This window comes from Pelodiscus sinensis, chromosome 12 (assembly GCF_049634645.1).
Source record: "Pelodiscus sinensis isolate JC-2024 chromosome 12, ASM4963464v1, whole genome shotgun sequence".
Lineage (NCBI taxonomy): Eukaryota > Metazoa > Chordata > Testudines > Trionychidae > Pelodiscus > Pelodiscus sinensis.
This window is the reverse complement of record NC_134722.1, coordinates 29,811,264-29,831,160: the sequence shown is the minus strand read 5'-3', so window position 1 is coordinate 29,831,160 and position 19,897 is coordinate 29,811,264. Positions and strand designations below refer to the sequence as shown.

The following is a 19,897-nucleotide window of genomic DNA, read 5'->3' as shown; positions in this document are numbered from 1 at the left end:
TAAATGTTTAATTTTTAGAAATGCTTACTGATATCTTATGGTGAGATGTGTGGAAGGAGAGGTTTAAGTGAGTGACCTTTGTGCAATTGTAGAAAATGTTCTTCTTTAAAAAAAAAATCATCACTGGAAAAACACAGATCTTATTAGAAATGTACAATTTTGTTGATGTCTGCAGTTAGTGTCTGAAAACCACTGAAATAAGTTATTTCCTTGTGACAATGCCATATTTAGCACACTAATGAAAGAGAAGGAAAAAGTGATCTTTGATAAACTAATTATTTTTGGTACTTGCATCAGAGTTTAGTAAATCAGCATGCTGCATCTGCAGTGCTAACCAAACTAATCTAAAATACTGGCCTCCCTGTGGAGGTATAGAAATGTCATAGTCCATGGAGACTTGCACTGCATTTATGCAGGTCTGCCTTTTCTGTCATAGATTCAACAGACCTTCCCAGAGAAGATCTACAGTGCTTTAAACAACCTTAACATGGGGTTTAAAGAGATTAATGAATATCAGCCTTGTACTAAATAAATCTTTATCATTTGCTTTACCTACTACAGTAATTGCCTCAGTGCAGTGTAACACATTCAATCTGCCAGCTTGCTGTTAATCTCAAATACATCTTTGACAAAAGAATCCATCTTATCTTCGTGTGTGTGTGTGTGTGTGTGTGTGTGTGTGTGTGTGTGTGTGCGCGCGCACACATGCCAGATCTGGCACTTAATCAGGTCATTGAAATAGTATATATGAGGCTGTTTAGTAATATGAAAATAATTTGATTGATGAGACCATTCGTATGATATACATTACAAAAGCTTTATCTTAGCCTCACTTAATTTTGTACGTGGTATAGCATATATGCCTTCCTTTCACAAAAACAAAATATTAATAGAAATAAATGAGGCATGGGCTCAAACTGGTAACATCTGATATACATGCAAACAAATAAAGGGTAAGCATTTGTATGCAAGTGTATGTGTGTTACATATAAGTACACACACTTCTTAGATATCAACAATTTTGGTCATATATGTGATAGGTTTGGTGTGCATATTTGTTTTCATTTTTCCACTCTAACTTCTGATTTGCCGATATATAAATGCTTCTAGTTTTCATTAAGAAAATATTCAAAAGGACTAGTCTCAAAATTATTATTTGCAATTTACAACAGCCAGAAACAATACATAATAATTACAAAACACTGTTAAAGTAATTACGTTGAAATAATTTTACCTTCATATTTAGTAGAAATGGTACATTTAATTATGAGTTTGCTTCTAAAGTCAGTCCTGTCTAACATTATCTTGTGAATTTTTAAGTGAATATTATTTATTTACTTTAGTTACCTGGTAACACCCACAATATATTTTCTGTTTTCAGTATTGTAGACATGTTGACAGCAGGATATTAGAGGGACAAACAGGTGGTGAGGCAATATCTTTTATTGGATCAATTTTTGTTGATGGAAGAGGCAAGTCCCTCAGATATTGTGTTAAATACTAATGCTAAACAATCTGTTGCACCTTGGCCGTGTCTAGACTGGCCAGTTTTTCTAGAAAATCAGCTGCTCTACACTGGCCACTTGAATTTCCGCAAAAGCACTGACGTCCTACTGTAAGAAATCAGTGCTTCTTGCGGAAATACTATTCTGCTCCCGTTCAGGCAAAAGTCCCTTTTGCGCAAAAGGGCCAGTGTAGACAGCTCAGATTTGTTTTCTGCAAAAAAGCCCCGATTGTGAAAATGACCATCGGGGCTTTTTTGCAGAAAAGCGTGTCTAGATTGGCACGGATGCTTTTCCGCAAAAGGGCTTTTGCGGAAAAGTGTCCGTGCCAATCTAGATGCTCTGTTCCGAAAATGCCTTTAACGGAAAACTTTTCCGTTATAAGCATTTCCGGAAAATCATGCCAATCTAGACGCAGCCTTTGTGTTTAATTGTGACACTGAGTTCTTTTCCCAAATCCAAGGAAGAGGTCTGCGTAGCTTGAACGCTTTTCTTTATCAGAAGTTTTATTGAATATTTATATATTCAGTAAAATATATTATCACATCCATCTTGTCTCTCCAGTGTATTTTCCACACATTCAGAAAGTGTTGGAGATAAGAATGTTTATATAAGTCAACTAGATTCATGACAGGAAGGATGGAAGAAGTGGGTCATAATTCTGGACATGTCAGGAGCACTTGCAAACTAGTCTAAAGGCCTTGCATAGATAGCTGCATGACAGAAGTCATGGAGGTCTGAGAAGCAAATGGCTGTAAATGAGAAGGAATATTTATGGAGCAGATGGTCTGGGGGTAGTACTAAACTTGATATCGGTGGATATCTAGGAATGGGCATAGCATTGATGATGAGTTTATCTGATGCAATAGTGGAAGGGAATCATACTGGGGAGTGATATGTTCCTCAGCTGGATCAAGACAGATGACTTTTAAGAGCTGCATTTTGTATGTATTGAAGGCACATATACATGTGTGTGTCTTCAAGGCTAGAGAGATTTGCCAAAATTTGCAAGTGCAGAGCACTCACAATTCCCCTTGAATTCAAGCCCCAAAAGTCCTTAGGCCAAGGTAATATTGAAGTTAATGGCAGAGGTTGGGTATTTACTACTTTTGCAAAATCAGGCTGTAGATATTTTGAAAGTGTGTGGGTAAGTGTCTGTGTAATATGTACAGTTTCTTTGTTAAACTGAGAGGCAGTGTAATCAGGGCACTGGATTGAAAATCAGATCAACTGAGTTTTATGTCTGTTTCTGCCACTGGGCATGTTTCTTTTCTGATCTGAGCCTTCGTTTCCCCATTTGTAAAATTGAGATTATATTTGCTTTTCGTCTTTAAGTGCTTTGAGATAAGTATGAAAAGCTTAGATAAAAAGGTGTCGTTCCTAAATTCTGCAGTTCAATCCTGATATTTTCCCCTATTACTTCCTAAATTTTCTTAAATCTTTGGGAAGATAAGCTTTTGTATAAAAGGGATAGAAATGCATTGTGCATAACTCTGTGAAAGAGCTATGATATCATTTAATCTGGATTTTCAAATAGCCTGAGGCTAGATCATTGAGTCTGAACTGTGCATTTATTTGAACTGCTCTTGATTGAGGGGTGGGAATTTGCCCCTTACATTTAGGTGATTATTTTATACCATTTTTCTTGACCTTTCATGGCTGTGTTTGGAGCTTGTGGTTGCTAAGCTCTTTTTACCTCCTTCTTTAAAAATCAGTCACAAGACGACAACAGGTTTGAGACTGTATTTGAGAGGCTGGAAGAGTGGCTGGATTTTTCTTATACTCGCAGCAATCCTCACATATTTCTTGCTGCTGAGCTGCTAAGACCATGACCTATCTGATGCTGTAATACTTCTTCCCTTTTCTCCTTTGACCCATTGTTTTCTGAGTTTCCTTAGAGTCCTGCCTGTGAACCACACATGCTGCAGCCTGATGCTTCTGTGTGTAGTGTCTGGGTTTGCCCTTGCTCTGCAGTTGACCTTGCAAGGTCTTTCTTTCCTGTAATGTTTATATTTTATTCATTTTCAAGATAGCGTGCCTACCCTCAGAGTTGTTCGCATATTAGTAACAATCTCCATAGCAAAGAAATTTACAGTGAATCTGTAATGCTAAGACTATACAAACACATGAAGCTTAAATGCCAATCCAGCCATTTCTGAGGGTGGATCTTTTTCTCCTATATAATTTCAGAATTACAGCCATTAATTGTACTAATATCTTTGGGGAGATATGTCAGATTTCAGGAAATATTATACCAATATTCTCAGTAAGACATGGGATATTATTTTTGAGCCGTTTTCCCATTCAATATATGTAAGATCTAGCTAATAACTGGCTACTTAAACTAGAAGTCTGCAATTAGCTATAGAACATTCCAGACTTGGCTGCTTATAGGTTAATCCCTAAACCTGTGTTTTGGAACCTAAAGGAAAAGGGGCCTGATTCCCAGCAGTACTAGGTTCCTACCGCTCCAGTGGGAGTCACTGTGCAGAAAGGGAGCCATCATTTAGCAACAATAGGATTGTAAAACTGACAAAGAACAGGGACAAGGAAAGAAAGAGATCTCCAGCTTCTCTGAAAGACACACTGAACAAAGAGACAAAAGGTCTTCCCTGCCTCCTGCCTGAAAAAGAAAAGGATTAGTCGGGAGTAATGCCGGACACACAGACCAGGGTGAAGATCTTTGATTCTGTGCCAGAATTTCATAATTCTGTCCCGACGAGTGCACATGCAGGGACAATAACTTCACATTGCAGATGGGAAATTAGGCTTCTAATTGGCTGATATACACACAGTTGCCAACAACGAGATGAGCAATTGTGGTACGAATCTGGCCCTGAAGATGGACTTGGAGACCAAAATGTTCTTACGTATCATTTTAAATTAGGGGGCTAGTTTTCAGAGGAGCTGATGCACAATCTTTTCCCAGGGTTCCCTGTGCAGCATAGCTTCTTCATGTCCACCCCTTAGGTCATTTTCTAGAAGTCTAGCCAGAAACATTCTGGAAATACCCATCCTACAGGTTCCAGGATGGAAATCTCAGTGTTTTAACAAATACAGCTCTTGGTCACACCGCTGTGTCTCTCACAAGGAATTTCAGTCCCCTGCCAACCAAGGACTGTAGAGGAAGAAGAGAGGGGGAAGGGATGACCTGGACATGTCTTTGCAATGCTCATCTCTTTCCTCGTCTCCTCCTCCCCCGTAACTGGAAGCAGCTTGTCCTGTTGAAAAGCAGCTAACACCTCGAGGCTGCTGCTGGCCACCAATTGAACCCAGCTGCCTCCTGTCCCCTGGCTACAATGTGGGCAGGAAGGGGTTAATGCCTAAAGATGCATTGTTCAGCAGGGCCCAGGGAACCTGACTATAGGGGCTTCAGGCAACTCAGCCAGAGAGGTGGCTCAGCAGGGGAATGTGCCTGGAGAACAGAGCAGCCCCCCACTTCCTGAGGGCAGGACCTAGGGTGCGTGGGTGAAAAGGATGCTAATCCCCTCCAGGGGATTGTTGTTTGAGCCTGCAGGCTACGGATGCAAATTCTTGTTTCCACTACTCCAGAGCTTAGCTGAGTGGGGAGAAGGCTTCCCTGTGCCAGTGCTGTGCTTGGCTTTGACACTCGCAGGTTTTAGTATCTGGCCAGTGCCCCAGGCTGGAGGGTTTGGGGCTTTCCTAGAGCATCAACTGTACTGGAGGTAGTGGAGGAAGGAAGGAGCATGCTGGTCAGACTGCTGGTGAGCTGAGCACTCCTGCCAGGGGCTGGTTTTCCACATATCTGATCAAAATATGACCATATAGATCATAGTTGCTGTTCTATATTTTCATCAGATCTTGTACAAAGTGTGCCAACTGAGGTGTCTATGAAAAGTTTCTCATCTGGTAATAATTATACTATTTGTATGCATGTATCATTTTTGTATTTGAAATTATGACTCTTGACTATGTACTTGTATTTCAGTACAGGCAGTCCCCGGGTTACGTGCAAGATAGGGACTGTAGGTTTGTTCTTAAGTTGAATCTGTATGTAAGTCGGAACTGGCATCCAGATTCAGCCGCTGCTGAAACTGATTAATTTCAACAGCGGCTGAATCTGGACACCAGTTCCGACTTAAATACAGATTCAACTTAAGAACACCAGGCATCCCCAAGTCAGCTGCTGCTGAAACTGATCAGCAGCTGATTCCAGGAAGCCCGGGACAGAGCAACTCTGCCTCGGGCTTCCTGTAGTCAGCGCTGGTCAGTTTCAGCAGCGGCTGACTTGGGGACGCCTGGGGCAGAGCAGCTTGGATGGTGCTGGGTTGATCCAGTAGCGCGGCCGCTCCTCGGAGCTACTGGACCAACCCAGCAGCACCCCAGCTGCTCTGCCCCAGGCGTCCTGATTCAGCCGCTGCTGAAACTGATCAGCAGCGGCTGAATCAGGACTCCTGGGGCAGAGCAGCTGGGGTGCTGCCGGGTTGGTCCAGTAGTGCCAAGGAGCGGTGCTGCGGGACCAACCGGCTGTGCCCCACCTGCTCTACCACAGGCCCCGGGCTTTGCTCCAAGTCTCCCTGGTCTGCTGGGGGGGGGGCACTAGCTGCGTTCCCCCTCCCCCCCCAGCAGACCAGGGAGACGCGGAGCAAAGCCGCGGAGGACCCGGGGCCGGACCCGTGGTGCTTCCAGATCAGCTGGAGCAAAACGGCGAAGGACCCGGGGCCGGACCCGTGGTGCTTCCAGATCAGCTGGAAGCGCCGCTGGTCCGGCCCGGGTACTCCGCCACTTTGGTCCCCGTCTCCCTGGTCTGCTGGCTCCCCCAGCAGACCAGGGAGACGGGGTGCAGCTTTTCTTGCCCCGGAGGAGGCGGGCGGCGGGACCAGGCGTCCCGCTGCTCCAGTCCTCCGGGGCAAGAAAATCCCCGTTCGTAACTGCGGATCCGACATAAGTCGGATCCGCGTAACTCGGGGACTGCCTGTATATTTGATTCTGAGTAGCACCCGTGAAGCATTTGGCCTGCATGTTATAAAGGGACTACTCAAGTTAGATGGCCCTTTGCGGAGTGATAGATTCACAACAGACCTTGTAGGGTGGTGGGCCGAGTGGCAGGCCCTGAGTTAACCATTTTAACTTAAAGTCTGCCACTTGGCCCACCCTCCAGCCCTACTGCAGCTGTGACGTCCCACTGCCTGGCCTCCAGGCCCCTCCTGAGCTGTTCCTTCCCATTGTGGCTGGCCATCGCCAGAATTCACTGGTAAGGGCCGATTAACCAGTAAACATACTGATAAGCCTCATGCTTACAGGTTAATTGTTTAACTTCTCTCGGACATTGGGAGATGCCAATCTACATCTGATGAACCTTCCTGGGAATGTTCAGATTAGTACATGGAATCCACCTGCAAAGGTCTGAGTCATGCATGGATAGGTGACTTACCCATTTTTCCAAACACCATCTTATTGCTGTACTTTTCCACTGCAAGAACCATGGGATTCCTTCCATGTGGGAGACAGTATAGAAGGCCTTGGAAACCATTCCCTTTTATCTTCAGTTCTGTTTCTTACCTCTGAAGGAACTTTGCTACCAACTGAATTTCTAAACAAAGGACTGAACTCCAGAGACTTGTCTCAAGCCATCAGTTTAGTCTATCACTCTTACAAGACTGTACCAAGAACTTGGCAATTTGTATGTGTTTGATTCCTTTAACCAATCCTAATTCTCACCTTTCTTTTTATAAATAATCCTTTATATTTTAAATACTAAAGGATTGGCAATGATGTGATTTTTGGGTAAGATCTGAAATATAAATTGACCTGAGCATGTGGCTGGTCCTTTGAGATCAGAAGAACCTGATGTTTGTTGAGATTGGTTTCATAACCACTCATCCATACAAGGGGTGGTACGGTCTCATCACCAGTCATCATATAGGGGAATGGATCATTCAAGAGTATTGGGTGTGTGACTTATGTTAGCTTGTGTGACAAAACAGAAGTTCTTTGGGATACCTTGTAAGTGAAGGATCCCTGTTTGGGCTGTGGCAGCTCTGTCTGAGCAGTTTGTCTTGAATTAGTAGTGTCCCACTAGAGCATGTCTTGTAACAGGAGCAGAGAGGCAAAGCAGGGAGAGGACAGTAAAAGAGGAAGCATGTAAAGGGCTGATGGATGGTCAGCCGAGGTCACGTGTAACCTACTGCTGTCTGGCACCTGCCTGCAATCACCAGTCACCACAGCGCGAACACAGACAGTGCTAGCCGGAAATGGGACGGGGTGAAGGAAGCTGAGAACTGGCATGCAGTGGAACCTGCACTGATGGACCAGCAGGAGAAGTGACTGGCCCCAGCCGCTGCAGTTTTGCCCTGCCACCAGCTGAGCATTCCTCCCCCCCCTTTTTGGCCAGTGGGCCTTCCCACTCACTGCTGGTAGGTGTTCGGCCAGCAGCAGGATCCACCAGTAGTGATGAGGGGAGGTAGCAAATATGGGACAATTTGCCCATCTTTAAGAAAAAGTCAGGACGCTGGCAGGAAGGCTTAAATATAGGGACTATCCTAAGAGATTTGGGAGAACAAGTCCTAGTGAAAACCAGTGTGGATTGCACTCCTGACTCTTAGGGAGTTTTGAAAATCTTCCTCCTGAATGGCCTTTCTAGAAGCTTTTAAAATCTAAAATCCCCCCTTTTTTTATGGCTAGAAAGCATCATGCCCTCACACTTTTCCCAATAATTGTCATTGTGTGTCCTGTGAATTTTGGCCACAGGAAATGCCAAGCTATTACTAGTTATTTCAACTGTTTGAAACTATGTCTCCCACAGAACTACTGTCAGTTGACTTACTTCTGAAGTTTGACTTCTGAACAGCTTTTTAGATTCCATGTTTACAATTCCCAAATGTATTTATTTTTTTCAGAGTACAGTCTTAGTAATAGGGATGTTAAAATGCCCGTAATTAAGTAACCGTGTAACCACTGAAAATATCAGCAGTTACCTGGTTACATATGGGGCAGCGATCGGCTGATGTAGAGGCAGAAGCGCAGGGAGGCAGGTGGTCCCCCGTGGGCCAGCGCACGGCAGAAGCTGGCTTTTAAGCTGGCTCCCCATGCATACTGGTAGTCTGCGTGTAACTGTGAACCTAAAAAGCCCAGGCTAATTGGTTAACTGGTGACACAGTTACACTTTCACATCTCTAGTTTAACAGTCATTTTTAACATGTGCTGTGTGATACATATTCCTAGCATGGTGATCGGTGCTGGCCATGGATCCTTCCATGCTTACAGAGCCAGTGTATTATTGCTATTATTTTAGAAGGAGGTGGTATAATTCTAATTGTGCCTTAGTACATAATTTTCCTTTTGCAGCAATTATTTTCTTTTGCTACAGTGGCTACTACTTACTTTCTTTATATAAAAAGCATTGCAATAAATACATTGCAGGAGCTGTGGAGCATATGAGTATTTTAAAATTTTTATTGTATATTTCCAGATAATTACCTGGTGTAAATCAATTTTGTCTGCAGTTTTCTGCAGATTATTTTATTCAGACAAATGAATACTCTTTTGTTATGGTTTCCTTTGTGTTCTTATTGCTCACTTTTTTCATGCCTCCTTTTCATAGAATCATAGAACACTAGAACTGGAAGGGATCTTGAGCGGTCATCGAGTTCAGTCCCCTGCTCTCATGGCAGGACCAGGCACTGTCTAGATCATCCCTGACAGGTGTCTGTCTAATCAGCCCTTCTCCAGTGATGGAGATTCCACAACCCCCCCTAGGTAATTTTGAAAGTGTAAGAATTCTGAAATCCACCCATAAAGGTCACTTGAAAATATATCAGAGTTTGCTTCTAACTCGCAGGACTTCACGTCAGGAGGGCCCTGTATATCTATGGATATCCGCTTCATATTCACGGCAAGTGGAATGGATACCCATGCAGGGCTTTCCCCCACCCCCTCAGTTCGGCAACCATGTTGGGAGGGAGGCACCAGGCTAGGGAAAGGATGCAAGAAGCTCCATCCTAAATCTCTCTGCAGGAGAGGCTGAGTGCCAGCCCTGCTACCCTCCCCCCACTTCCTTCCCCTAGTGTGCACCAACCTAGAACTTTGGCCCTGGGTCCCTGTTGCTGCTTAGTCCCAACTGCTGCTGTCCCTTAGCCCCAGTCCCTACTTTTGTACTGTCTGCCTCTTCCCTGCATGACCCTGCCCCCCTCCTTGCTCATCTATCTTCCCTCCTCTCCAGATGGATGCACATAAAATCCAGATTGTGGGCTGTGGATTGGATGATGAACTGAGCCTGGCGGATGTGGATCGGATGAAGATCCACATTTTTGTAACCGTGCAGGGCTCTGCATATCAGCATAATTGCTCTTGTATTAAAGCAATCTTTTCAAAATGTGCTCTTTCATGGTGACTGGTGCTTAATTGAATACTTTTCATTCTCTTTTTCTCAGATTGATTTCTGTTCTTCCTGAGCATAATGAATACAGACATTTGCTAGAGCAAGAAGTGCTGCCACCCTGCTAGCTATACCAGGAAAGAAAATCGACACCTTTCTCCACTTAAATGTTCTAGGTTTTTGTTGTTTGTTTTTTTTTAAGTTCTTTGAGAAATTCCTTGCTTCTTATGCACCAGATAACACAACCTCTTAATGCCATAATTTCTTAGTAATGTAAGATCTTGCTAGGCCCCATGCTAAACTGTCTTATGTTTTCAAAGCATGAGTTACCAGAAAGGGACACAGTTTCCAAAAGTTACAGTTCTTTGAGTTGTGTTCCTGTGGATGCTCCATGTCAAGTATGTGTATATGCTTTCAATTGGAGATTTTTGGTAGTAGTGCCTATTTGGTGCATTCATTCACTCTACAAATTCTTGTGTTATACATAAGGCTAGATAGAGCTGCCTGGATGAATCACCTTCCATTCCTTCTTAACCACCTTGGCCTGAGACGGTGCATTCAGCATGCCCACTTCAATCAGTCAAGCTTGCTTCAACTAGTCTTTATTTAGTTGTTAGTTTTATTACTTTCATGTTTTGTACACTACAGCCTATGTACCCTGGGTGTCCCTGATTTGGGAACACCTGTAGTACGGCCATTGGCTGGCAGAAGCAGCTCTGTGTGCCACTGCCATCTGGGGAAACGGCAGTGCGATGACGTGCTCAGCCAGAGGCTTTTCCCCATTGCTTCCATAGCAGCAGAGGGCATGGAGTACCAGGTAAGTGCCTTACTCTCATCCCCGTCACGCCCTCCCTGGCCTGGCAAAATCTTTAATCCATCAAACCCTGTTTCCCAGGGTTGCCAGATTAAAGAGGCTCAGGTGTGTAGTTTAATTTGTTGGGTTTTGTAGGAGGATTGTGCCTTGTCATCTTGATTCCTCCTCCCCACCTTTTCTTCTTGGAGGTGCTCCCTCCTCACAGGGGGATACGCCAGGATCACTGGTGTTCTGACTGACATTCCAGCTTTGTTCGTTGTCTAGGAGAAACACGTGTTACACAGAAGTTCAGTTTTTCTGTTTAACCTTAAAGCAGGTCCAGGAAGAAAAGGGAGATTAAGCTGAGGAGGTTTTATGATGGAGTGCTGCTTCTGCCCCACCTCAGATCCAAGGTTGGAGATTTTCCCTCCTCTCTCTCATGCCCTCACACCAGTCTGTGGGCAAACAGTGCTTTGTCAAACTCAGCACAATGTTCACCTTGGCCTTCCGTCTTAAAGTGACCTTTTGCATCATCTGGATACATGTAGATTAGAATTTGGTAACTGGTCAGATATACATCATGTTTTATTTTACATGGAACAATGCTTAGTATCAGAATGCGTGTTGTGAAATTATGTACCTTTCTTTCATATAGTATTCTTAAATAATATAAAATATTCTTTGTGCAAGTAATATTCATTATCTTGTATGTTAATGAGCTGGTAACTATGGTGCTACTTAACAAGTCACTTTTTGCCGCTTGATGATATTTTCAGTTCATCATGGAGTTCCACCATTTATAGAATCCCTTTGCAAGCATTTGTGGATACAGATGATTGAAATACCATGTAAAATTCTTCTCTTAGATCCTCCTGAAAGCAAGTAGCTCCTTACATGTGCAGTGCTCCCATTTGGTATGAAAGCATGGGATTTGTCTCTTATAGTTGGACATGTGTGCAGTCCCACTTCCATGAAAGAACCTCAACATGGAGCTATTCCTTTCCATTTGCTTTTATCCTTATGCATATATATGTGTGTTATTTGTGCTGAACTATACATTTGATGATATTTCTGATGTTCAGCAATGTTTGCAATCTTTTATATGTTACAGGGTTTCTTTCTAGCTTGCTTTTTCTTTCTTTCAGCAGCCCATTTTGATGAATGCCTGGTTTTCATCCTTTTTCATAGGGGGGAAAAGCAGCTTTGATTCTCTTTCTCCTGAGAAATTTTACAACATATTCCATAAGTCATCTTTAAATCAGTGGTATTTCCTTCTTTCAAGGTTCTTGGGATCATTTTCTTTTTTCTGAAGTCATGTTCCATCTTGTAAGGATACATAGCAGTTTTGAAATTCCCTTTTGTGTCCTGAAAAGTTGATACAAGAAATACATTTGCTATGAGATGATAAATTTGTCATTAAAATGTAAAAATTGTCTTTCATCCCATTAGAATTTTTTCCTACAAGCTAAGACCCTGATCTTGCAATTGACTGCAGCTATGTTTCTCTGAGTTCTGTTGCAACTGGCGGGTTCCATGTAGGCACACAGCTGTGCATGCGTGCCACCAGTTGCTAGATCAGGGTATTAAAAAGTAATAAGCTGCATTTGTTCACCTGCCATTTTTCTTTTAGAGTCTGCTAGTAATGAAAACAAGTTACTTTGGGAGAAGTCGGTACACAGAATTAACTTGATGACAATGACTGTCACACAAATCTATTTTATATTTTGTGTACAAGAGTCTAAGAGGTTTTAAAAAATATATAGCAATTAAAATAAATTGAATGATTAGCAACAATTAGAGGAAACTTACAATACTTTCTGGGAAAACTGATTCAAGGTACAGTTAGGTACTTGGAGCACATATTAACTCACCTTTATTAGGACAGCCTTCCGTTGGTGGTTATTTGTTCACTAGTCAGCCTCAAACGTGTACTAGGTGTTTGCTAGACAAGGAGAATTAATATGAAGATATTAGTGTGTCTTTTTTTCATGGGCATCAATACAATGAGATATATTGATGTTCTGTAGCTGGCTGAGGTTACGTCTACAGTTATGGTGGTATGAAGAATACAGACTGTGCGCCCTCCAAGCGTGGGTATAAATAAGCCCCATCCACACTGCTAGGTGGGCAGAGCTAAGAATCTTAGGGTATGTGTTGAATATGGCTCTCTACAGTCAGCAGTGCCTCTCCTGTCTGCATGGTTATTTTTAGAATGTAGCGTCCTGCTGCTAGAGCCTTTTCCCGCCACAGGGAAAGGCTTCACAGCTGGGAACTGCCAGAGCTTGTTCGAGATACCTCTCCCCAACTGCATACTGCAGTAAGGTTGCAGCCTTCTGTAAAGCATAGCTATACATAACCTGCATTATGCTGCCAGTGTAGACAAGGCCTAGGTAATGTAGTTGCAGGTCAAGTTTATGTTGGAAATACACTTTGCTTTGAATTGTACTAATTCTGGTTTGGTTAACTTGTTTTTTAATATTATAGTTTCTGTACCAGAATTTTTCTTTCTTATATTTTCTCCAATAAATTCCTCTCTTTTTGTTCCATAGTCTCAGTCAATATCCATATACGCACAGAATCTAAAATCTTGTAGCTGTAGATAGTGTGATATTAAGTCATTTGGTCTGAAAATTCAAATGCAAAAGCTGTAATTGTGAAGACTCTAAAATTCTTTGCAATTGTTTTAAGTAAACCTTAGGTTTTTTTGTGGAGTTTGGCTTACTTTAATTTGCTTATTCTGAACATTAAATTATGCCATTCATTGTGAAAATTTGAGTTGTAATCCTATGACATATTTTATTAAGAAAAATAAGTTTTTGAAAGTCTTTCTAGGGGGAACTCTCTGTTCTGAATTGTAAAACTCCTGTTGTCATTTACACAGTTGTATAAGAATTTCCTTTGTGGAACTGGGATCCAAAATAATTTTTACGGTGTAATTTTAAATGGTTGTTTTTATTCCACAATTTTACTTTCTTAGTTTGCTGAAGTAAGAAAAATGAACCTACAAGCAGCTAATCTAGCATGTGGATTGATATAATTACAAAAACACAATCAGTTGTCAAAGCAAACGTTTTTTCTAAATGTTAGTTTCAGTTCTGTGGTTATAGGGAATTCCTGTAACAGTAGCAGTGTAGATTAAGTTCTTGCAGCCTCGTCAATTAATAATATCCCATATTTGTTTTCATTCCAGACATTGGATGTGTCAGTGTCTTGAACAGAATACATCCATGTGGAAATTTGGGATGTTAAATGGTCACAAGGCATTGCTCCAATAGCAAATGGTCATCAGGGTGTTCTTGTTCAGTAATAACAACACCTAACTCTCATACAGGAATGCTAGCATTTACATCCAAACAAAAGCACTAACGTCTGTGATTTTTGTAACTTGTAACTTTGTGTCACTTGAAGATTTGTGATGTCATCCAAAATATTTATTTTGATATCAGCCCAACAGCCAACCCTTTGGGAATTCATACATGTTCTGCACACACATGCCATTTCAGTGTTACACCATTGGTAACTTGTGACTCGTTTTCCATGGGTAGCATTTTTACCTGCTTAACTGTAGTTACTATTTTTCTTCACAGACATTAATTATGGACCCAACAATTAGAACTGGTCTTTTAAAACTGACCTGTTTTGTTCTTTAGACTGGTTCTACCACTGCCTAGTTATATACCGCTGTTTGCTGTATTTGACATAGCATCTGCTTCATTTACGGTGTTGGCTATAACACTAAAGGGTTCCTTGTTCTCTTGGCTAGCTTGTGGCTGGTTCTGGATGGGTATGCAAACTAGGAAAATGTCCTGCACTGTTACCCAGTCACAGTCCTTGGGCTTCCTGAGGCCTCTACACTATGAACAATTTGAGTTCTGGTGATGATTATGCTTTTTTTAATGCTTTCATGCTAAGTTGCTTGATAAGATCACACTTTTAGTGACCTCTGTTAAATTCGAGATTTTTCATATTGGTGGGAAACACACTGAACACACAAACTTGGGGAAAAGTCTGTGGGACCATGGAAAACATAATTAACATTATTCTTGTTTTTTCTACCAACAGGCATTTATCAGACCATTTAGAGAGCATCATATTGATCCAACAGCAATAACGAGGCATGACTTCATTGAGACTAATGGAGATAACTGTTTGATAACCATAATTCCACTGGCCTGCATGTTATATCAGTTCCTCTCTCAAACCCCAGGTAAGCTCAATTTTTTAATTATTTTTTTCCAGGTGGACAAAGAGGGGAGAGCACGTCTTGTCATTGTTGAGGGACTTCTGAGGCTTTGTTCTCTGCTGCCTTGCAACTTGTATTGTCATTGACACCACTGCCAAGTTTTAATGTTTGCAAATTGGAATTCTCCACTCACTCTGCCGAGGTGTACGTGATGAAAAAAGGTGTGGGGCGATTGAAAATCAATGCCATGATTTTTACCACTAAGAGATTCTAAATATAAGGATTGTCTTTTTTCCAAAGTGTAGTCCATTGTTCACAAACTATGGCAGGTAAAAGCGTGGGGTGGAGATACGTTTTATCAAGGCCCAGCTTGTCTCTTGCTCTTCCTTTTACCTAGAGTCTGTGCTGATGTGCACTGATTGGGGTAGGCATGGAGCAAGTAGAATGTTGATCTAAGGATCATGAGGAAGTGAGCCTGGGAAAGTTCAGGTTATGCAGGCAGCAGGTAAACTTGCAGACTCCAAAACCAATCTCATTCCTTTGCTTTGTTCTCCAAGCACTGAGCCTTGGAGTGCCAGACTTTTCTGGGAATCAGTCCACTCTCTCCATGCTTCAGAAAGAACAACTACTGTATTGCAAGCTGCTTCTTAACTGACCATATCTCTGTGTTGCAAGAACTACTTACCACTTAGGTTTCAAGGACCTGGTGTCCGAGACTGAGATTATCCTAGACCAGTGTCTGGGAATCTCCTCCCTTTAGTTTGCCTCCCTGTGATAAGTCTTCACTTGGTCAACCAGTAGAATATCATAACAGTCTCTGCTGAACTGAACTCTATTCAGGTTCATTTGGGTTCGGTTTGAAAGGGTTGGGTGTGGCTGGCTCGAATTTCCATTCACATGTTCACCTGGCCCTGCTAATAATGAGCTAAATTTCATATTGCCTGTACTGCACAGCCAGCTTGCTGCACAGAATCTTAACAGCCTTAATAATTCCCCTAACCATCCAATTAGACTAATAATAAAGGCTTAATTACATATCCAGTTAATCATCAGATTTGTTCACAGAACAGTTTAATTGGTAGATATAGCTGTTGCAATTTTCCATTTTGAAAGCTATCACCCATTTTTGCTCACAGCTATATTCACCCAACTGTTTCTATGACCGGGACTTGACCAGCATTATTAAGACAATAAAAAGGTTCAGGAACGAAAAAACCTAACTACCCCACTGCTATTGCTGCACCCTTCTATCCAGCGCAGCCTGTGCTAGAGCCTGACCCTGTGATTTATAGCACTTTGTACTGCACATGTTCAAGGAACTCCAAATAGCAAATGGCTTCTTTACAGGTTTCCAAAAATGAAACTGTTCTGTATTCTGCCCAGGTAGTTCCCACAAAATGATTGTTACAGACTCTGGGGCCTGGAAGCCCCTTGGCTTTGTATGATTCAATAATGCACCACCTAAGCCATTTTGTAATAGATCCTTCAGTAGCCCTGAGTCTTTTCTTATTATGGAAACATATAAATTGGCTCATCCTGTAAAACCCTTCAGTTTTAAAAATGTAAAACCTAATTGCCTTATGGACATTCAAAGAATGGAGGCGCTTCTCTGGGGAGGTTTTGCGCTGAACCGAAAGATGACAGAACTAGTTAGTGATTAAAAAGAATAGAAAAGTTAACCTCTTGATGTCAGTTGTCAGGCTTTCCCCAACAATCATATTTTCTATGTGATTTTAATTGCTACTGCAATTTTTTTTTACACTACAAAGATCAGATTTTTGTTTTCTTTGGGATTCCATGTGGTAACTGCTTACAGCAACCTCGTTATCTTAATTTTCCTTTTGTGCTTTAAAATCAAGTGACCCGTCCAATTGAGAATAGCGTTCCCTCATTTAATAAACCTCCTGATATCCCTTCTGTGCTCAGAAAACTCATGTGTGAGGTTCAGCGTCTGCTGACAATGTTGGTCTTTTCTGTATGTTCCAAATGTGTATCTTTGAAATCACCTTAATTAAAAAAGAAAAAGAAAAAGAACCTTCAACTTCCAGTGTGTCCAGAATAATGAATCTGCTTTAACATAAATAATTTTCTATCAAAGCCTAAAAGATGGCAATATTTTTCGGAAGCATTACACCCCAGGGAAGTAAATGACATATAAAAACGAACTTTCAAAGTGTTGGTCTATAGAAAAAGGAGCAGTGTGTGATGGCAAAAAATGAATTTCTGTGAATTAGTACAACTCATTATTCGTGCTATACACACCTTAGTGCCTTACATTCCCTGTACTTAACTGGAATATAAAATAAAAAAACTGCAGCCCTTCTCCCTGGCCCTCAGTGGCGGTCTCTCTGATTGGATGCCACCTACAGCATGGCAGAGAGCATCAAGGAGCTAGAAGCTGGGAAACATGCAGAGTAACCGTTTCTTAAAGTGCATGTCACAAGTTAGCTTTATATATATTTTGTTAACGTATTCTAGGTTGAACAGATGCTTCAGTGCCCACTAACAACTCATTTAAGAGGGGGAAGAAACATGCAGATCAAGAGCACTTTGACAAAATGTGATTCCATAGTTGAATCCTTTTTAAAAAATGGAATAAAAGGTTTCAGAAAATACACAGATAGATAACTTTTCAAGTGAGAGAAATGATAGTACCTTGAGAATTATGTCCTTTATAATGCTTAAATTGAAAGTGTTTTGTGGCAGGAGCTCTCTGGATTTTGTTTAGTACAGCGCCAAGCATATTGCACTTAACAAAGTAATAAATGTAGTGTAATGATTTCCTATTAGTGTTCCTTCAAATAATTTGCAAAGCTATCCACAATGGGCATATTTCCTTACCATAGCAAGGTTAACTTCTGTAATCTGGTATTAGGGAAACAGACACTTAGGCCTAGTTTATATTGGCACTTTCAGCGCTATAACTTTCTGGCTCAGGGATGTGAAAAAACATACCGGGAGTGCACAAGTTATAGCGCTGTAAAGTGCCAGTGTGAACCAGCGCTACAGTGCACCTCTCACAGACATAGTTTACAAAGAATGCTGGGAGAACTCTCTCCCAGTGTTTGTGTCATGGCTACACTTTCAGTTTAATGCACTGCTGCAGCAGCGCTTTAAACTGTGAAGTGTACACAACCCTAACTGAATAATCAGTTCAGGTCTCTACATCAGCCTTGTATTTTAGAATGTACATCTGGTTTGCAGATGTAAGTAATGTGTTCGAGGGTTTGCTCCTGCAAAGTGTTGAGCCCTCGAACAAGGAGCTAAGGGCCCATAACTAACTCTGGCCTTTACAAGTGACATCACACTCCTGGGGATTCTTGTTGGTCATTTCAGGAGATTTTCAACAATTGTCCTTCTTTTGCCATGTTTTAGCCAACTGATGGAGCCAGCTGCAGCTCCAAGTGGAAGAGTTAACTTCTGACTATCCTTGATTCACATTTATACAGGTTCTCTATAAATGTGAACCTGGGCAGCAATATTAGGATCATCTACCAATCATTAAAAACCTTCCTAACCTATCATGTTACTTTGTTGGCAGACCAGTCCAAAATCTGAACAATGGTGTAGCCTGATCCGAAGATTACCACATATTACAAGGTGACCAGTCCTTGTCCCAAGATCAGGCCCAGTAAAATTATTATTTCAATTATTTTATAGCTGGGAACCTCAGTGTGCACAGATGCAACATTCATACTATAGAAACTATTTTTTATATTTACAAATGAGTAATTTATTTACTATTATACACACTAAATCAGCAACATAGCTAGAAATAATACAGATCGGAACATTCATATTTACACCATGTCTTGCAGAACATCCTGGATGTTAGCCCTTATTTTCCTCATTACCGTCACCTTCATTCTGGCCATTCCCAAGGTCTACATTTCTACCTTTGCTGCCTTGGGATGCTGCTTTTATAATATGTTACGCTAACGTTACCATTTCTAATTCATATTTAATAGGGGGTTACCGTTATTCTTTATTTATGTTTCCTCCCCTTACCAGTGCTAAGGTGTCCTTTTTTTATAGGCTAGTGATTTTAACCCATTATGATATACATCAATTAGTTGTCATGGCACATTTGCAGTTGGATGTTCCATCCAGAAGCTGGTTTGAACTCCTGTTCTGTGATCAGTTGATGTCATATGGCCAAGACTCCCCCTTACATCTATTTCCAGTTCCTTCTAATGAGCTACTTAAATTTATCTATGCCAAAGTTTACCGATCTTAAGCCTCATGTTAACTGTTAAAGCCAGTGCCTTACAGGATTCAAACCTGTAGGTTCCTTGAAGTACCGCTGAATATAATAAAGCCAACTATATTGTAAAACAGTGAATATATCACAGGTAAGCTGGCCCACTGAGCTACAAGGGACAGCGTGAGATGGGTGTAAACAAAGAAGAGGCATTTACCCTCACATTTTCCAAGGGATATTTGATAGAGATTAATTTAAATAAAAGCATCAGATTCAAACTCTCTCATCATCTGTGAGGATGGACAGAACTAGATTAGAATGTTGTAAGTCAGGCCCAGCTCTTTGGCTTAAGGAATGTTTAGAGACACTGTGGAGACTTTGGAAAGAACCTGTCAAGCCTTCGGGGGGGGGGGGGGGAGTGTTTTTGGTAACCAAAGTAACTCCCTCCCCTTTCCATGTTTAGGGCAAATGAAAAGAAGCCTGTGTGCATTATGTTATGAAACAGTTTTGAATGCTGAGCCTACTGTACTTTGAACAACCCCAGAGCTCACCTTTTTTTTTATGTTTTGCTTTGTGATTGAGGGAGTAGATGAGACCAGAACTTCATTATTAGAAAATTAAAAATCCCCACTAAGGATTCATGGTTTTGTGACCCTCTGTGTTACTTCAGTATTATCATTGGATTCTGTAGCAGCTTAACATAAAGCCCAATTTTTATCTCTGCAATTCTCACTAAAGGCTGCTCAACTTTTTGTCCTCGCTCTTCTTTCACAGGGATAATTTTTTGTGTATTTATTTTTTAAATAGAATTTACTTTTTTAAAATTAAGCACTTAGAATTAATTGGTTTGGAATTTAGCACATTGTTTTATTTCTACTGT

General features: G+C 41.4%; 1 protein-coding gene across 1 annotated transcript in view; it reads left to right on the top strand.

The window, feature by feature from the left end:
- Positions 1-19,897, top strand: part of LOC102453654 (plasmanylethanolamine desaturase 1-like) — an 86,669-nt gene that overhangs the window by 52,646 nt on the left and 14,126 nt on the right. Inside the window, exon 4 of the mRNA XM_075940231.1 lies at positions 14,696-14,840. Within this exon, the coding sequence (XP_075796346.1) occupies positions 14,696-14,840 (145 nt within the window). The remainder of the gene's footprint in view (positions 1-14,695; positions 14,841-19,897) is intronic.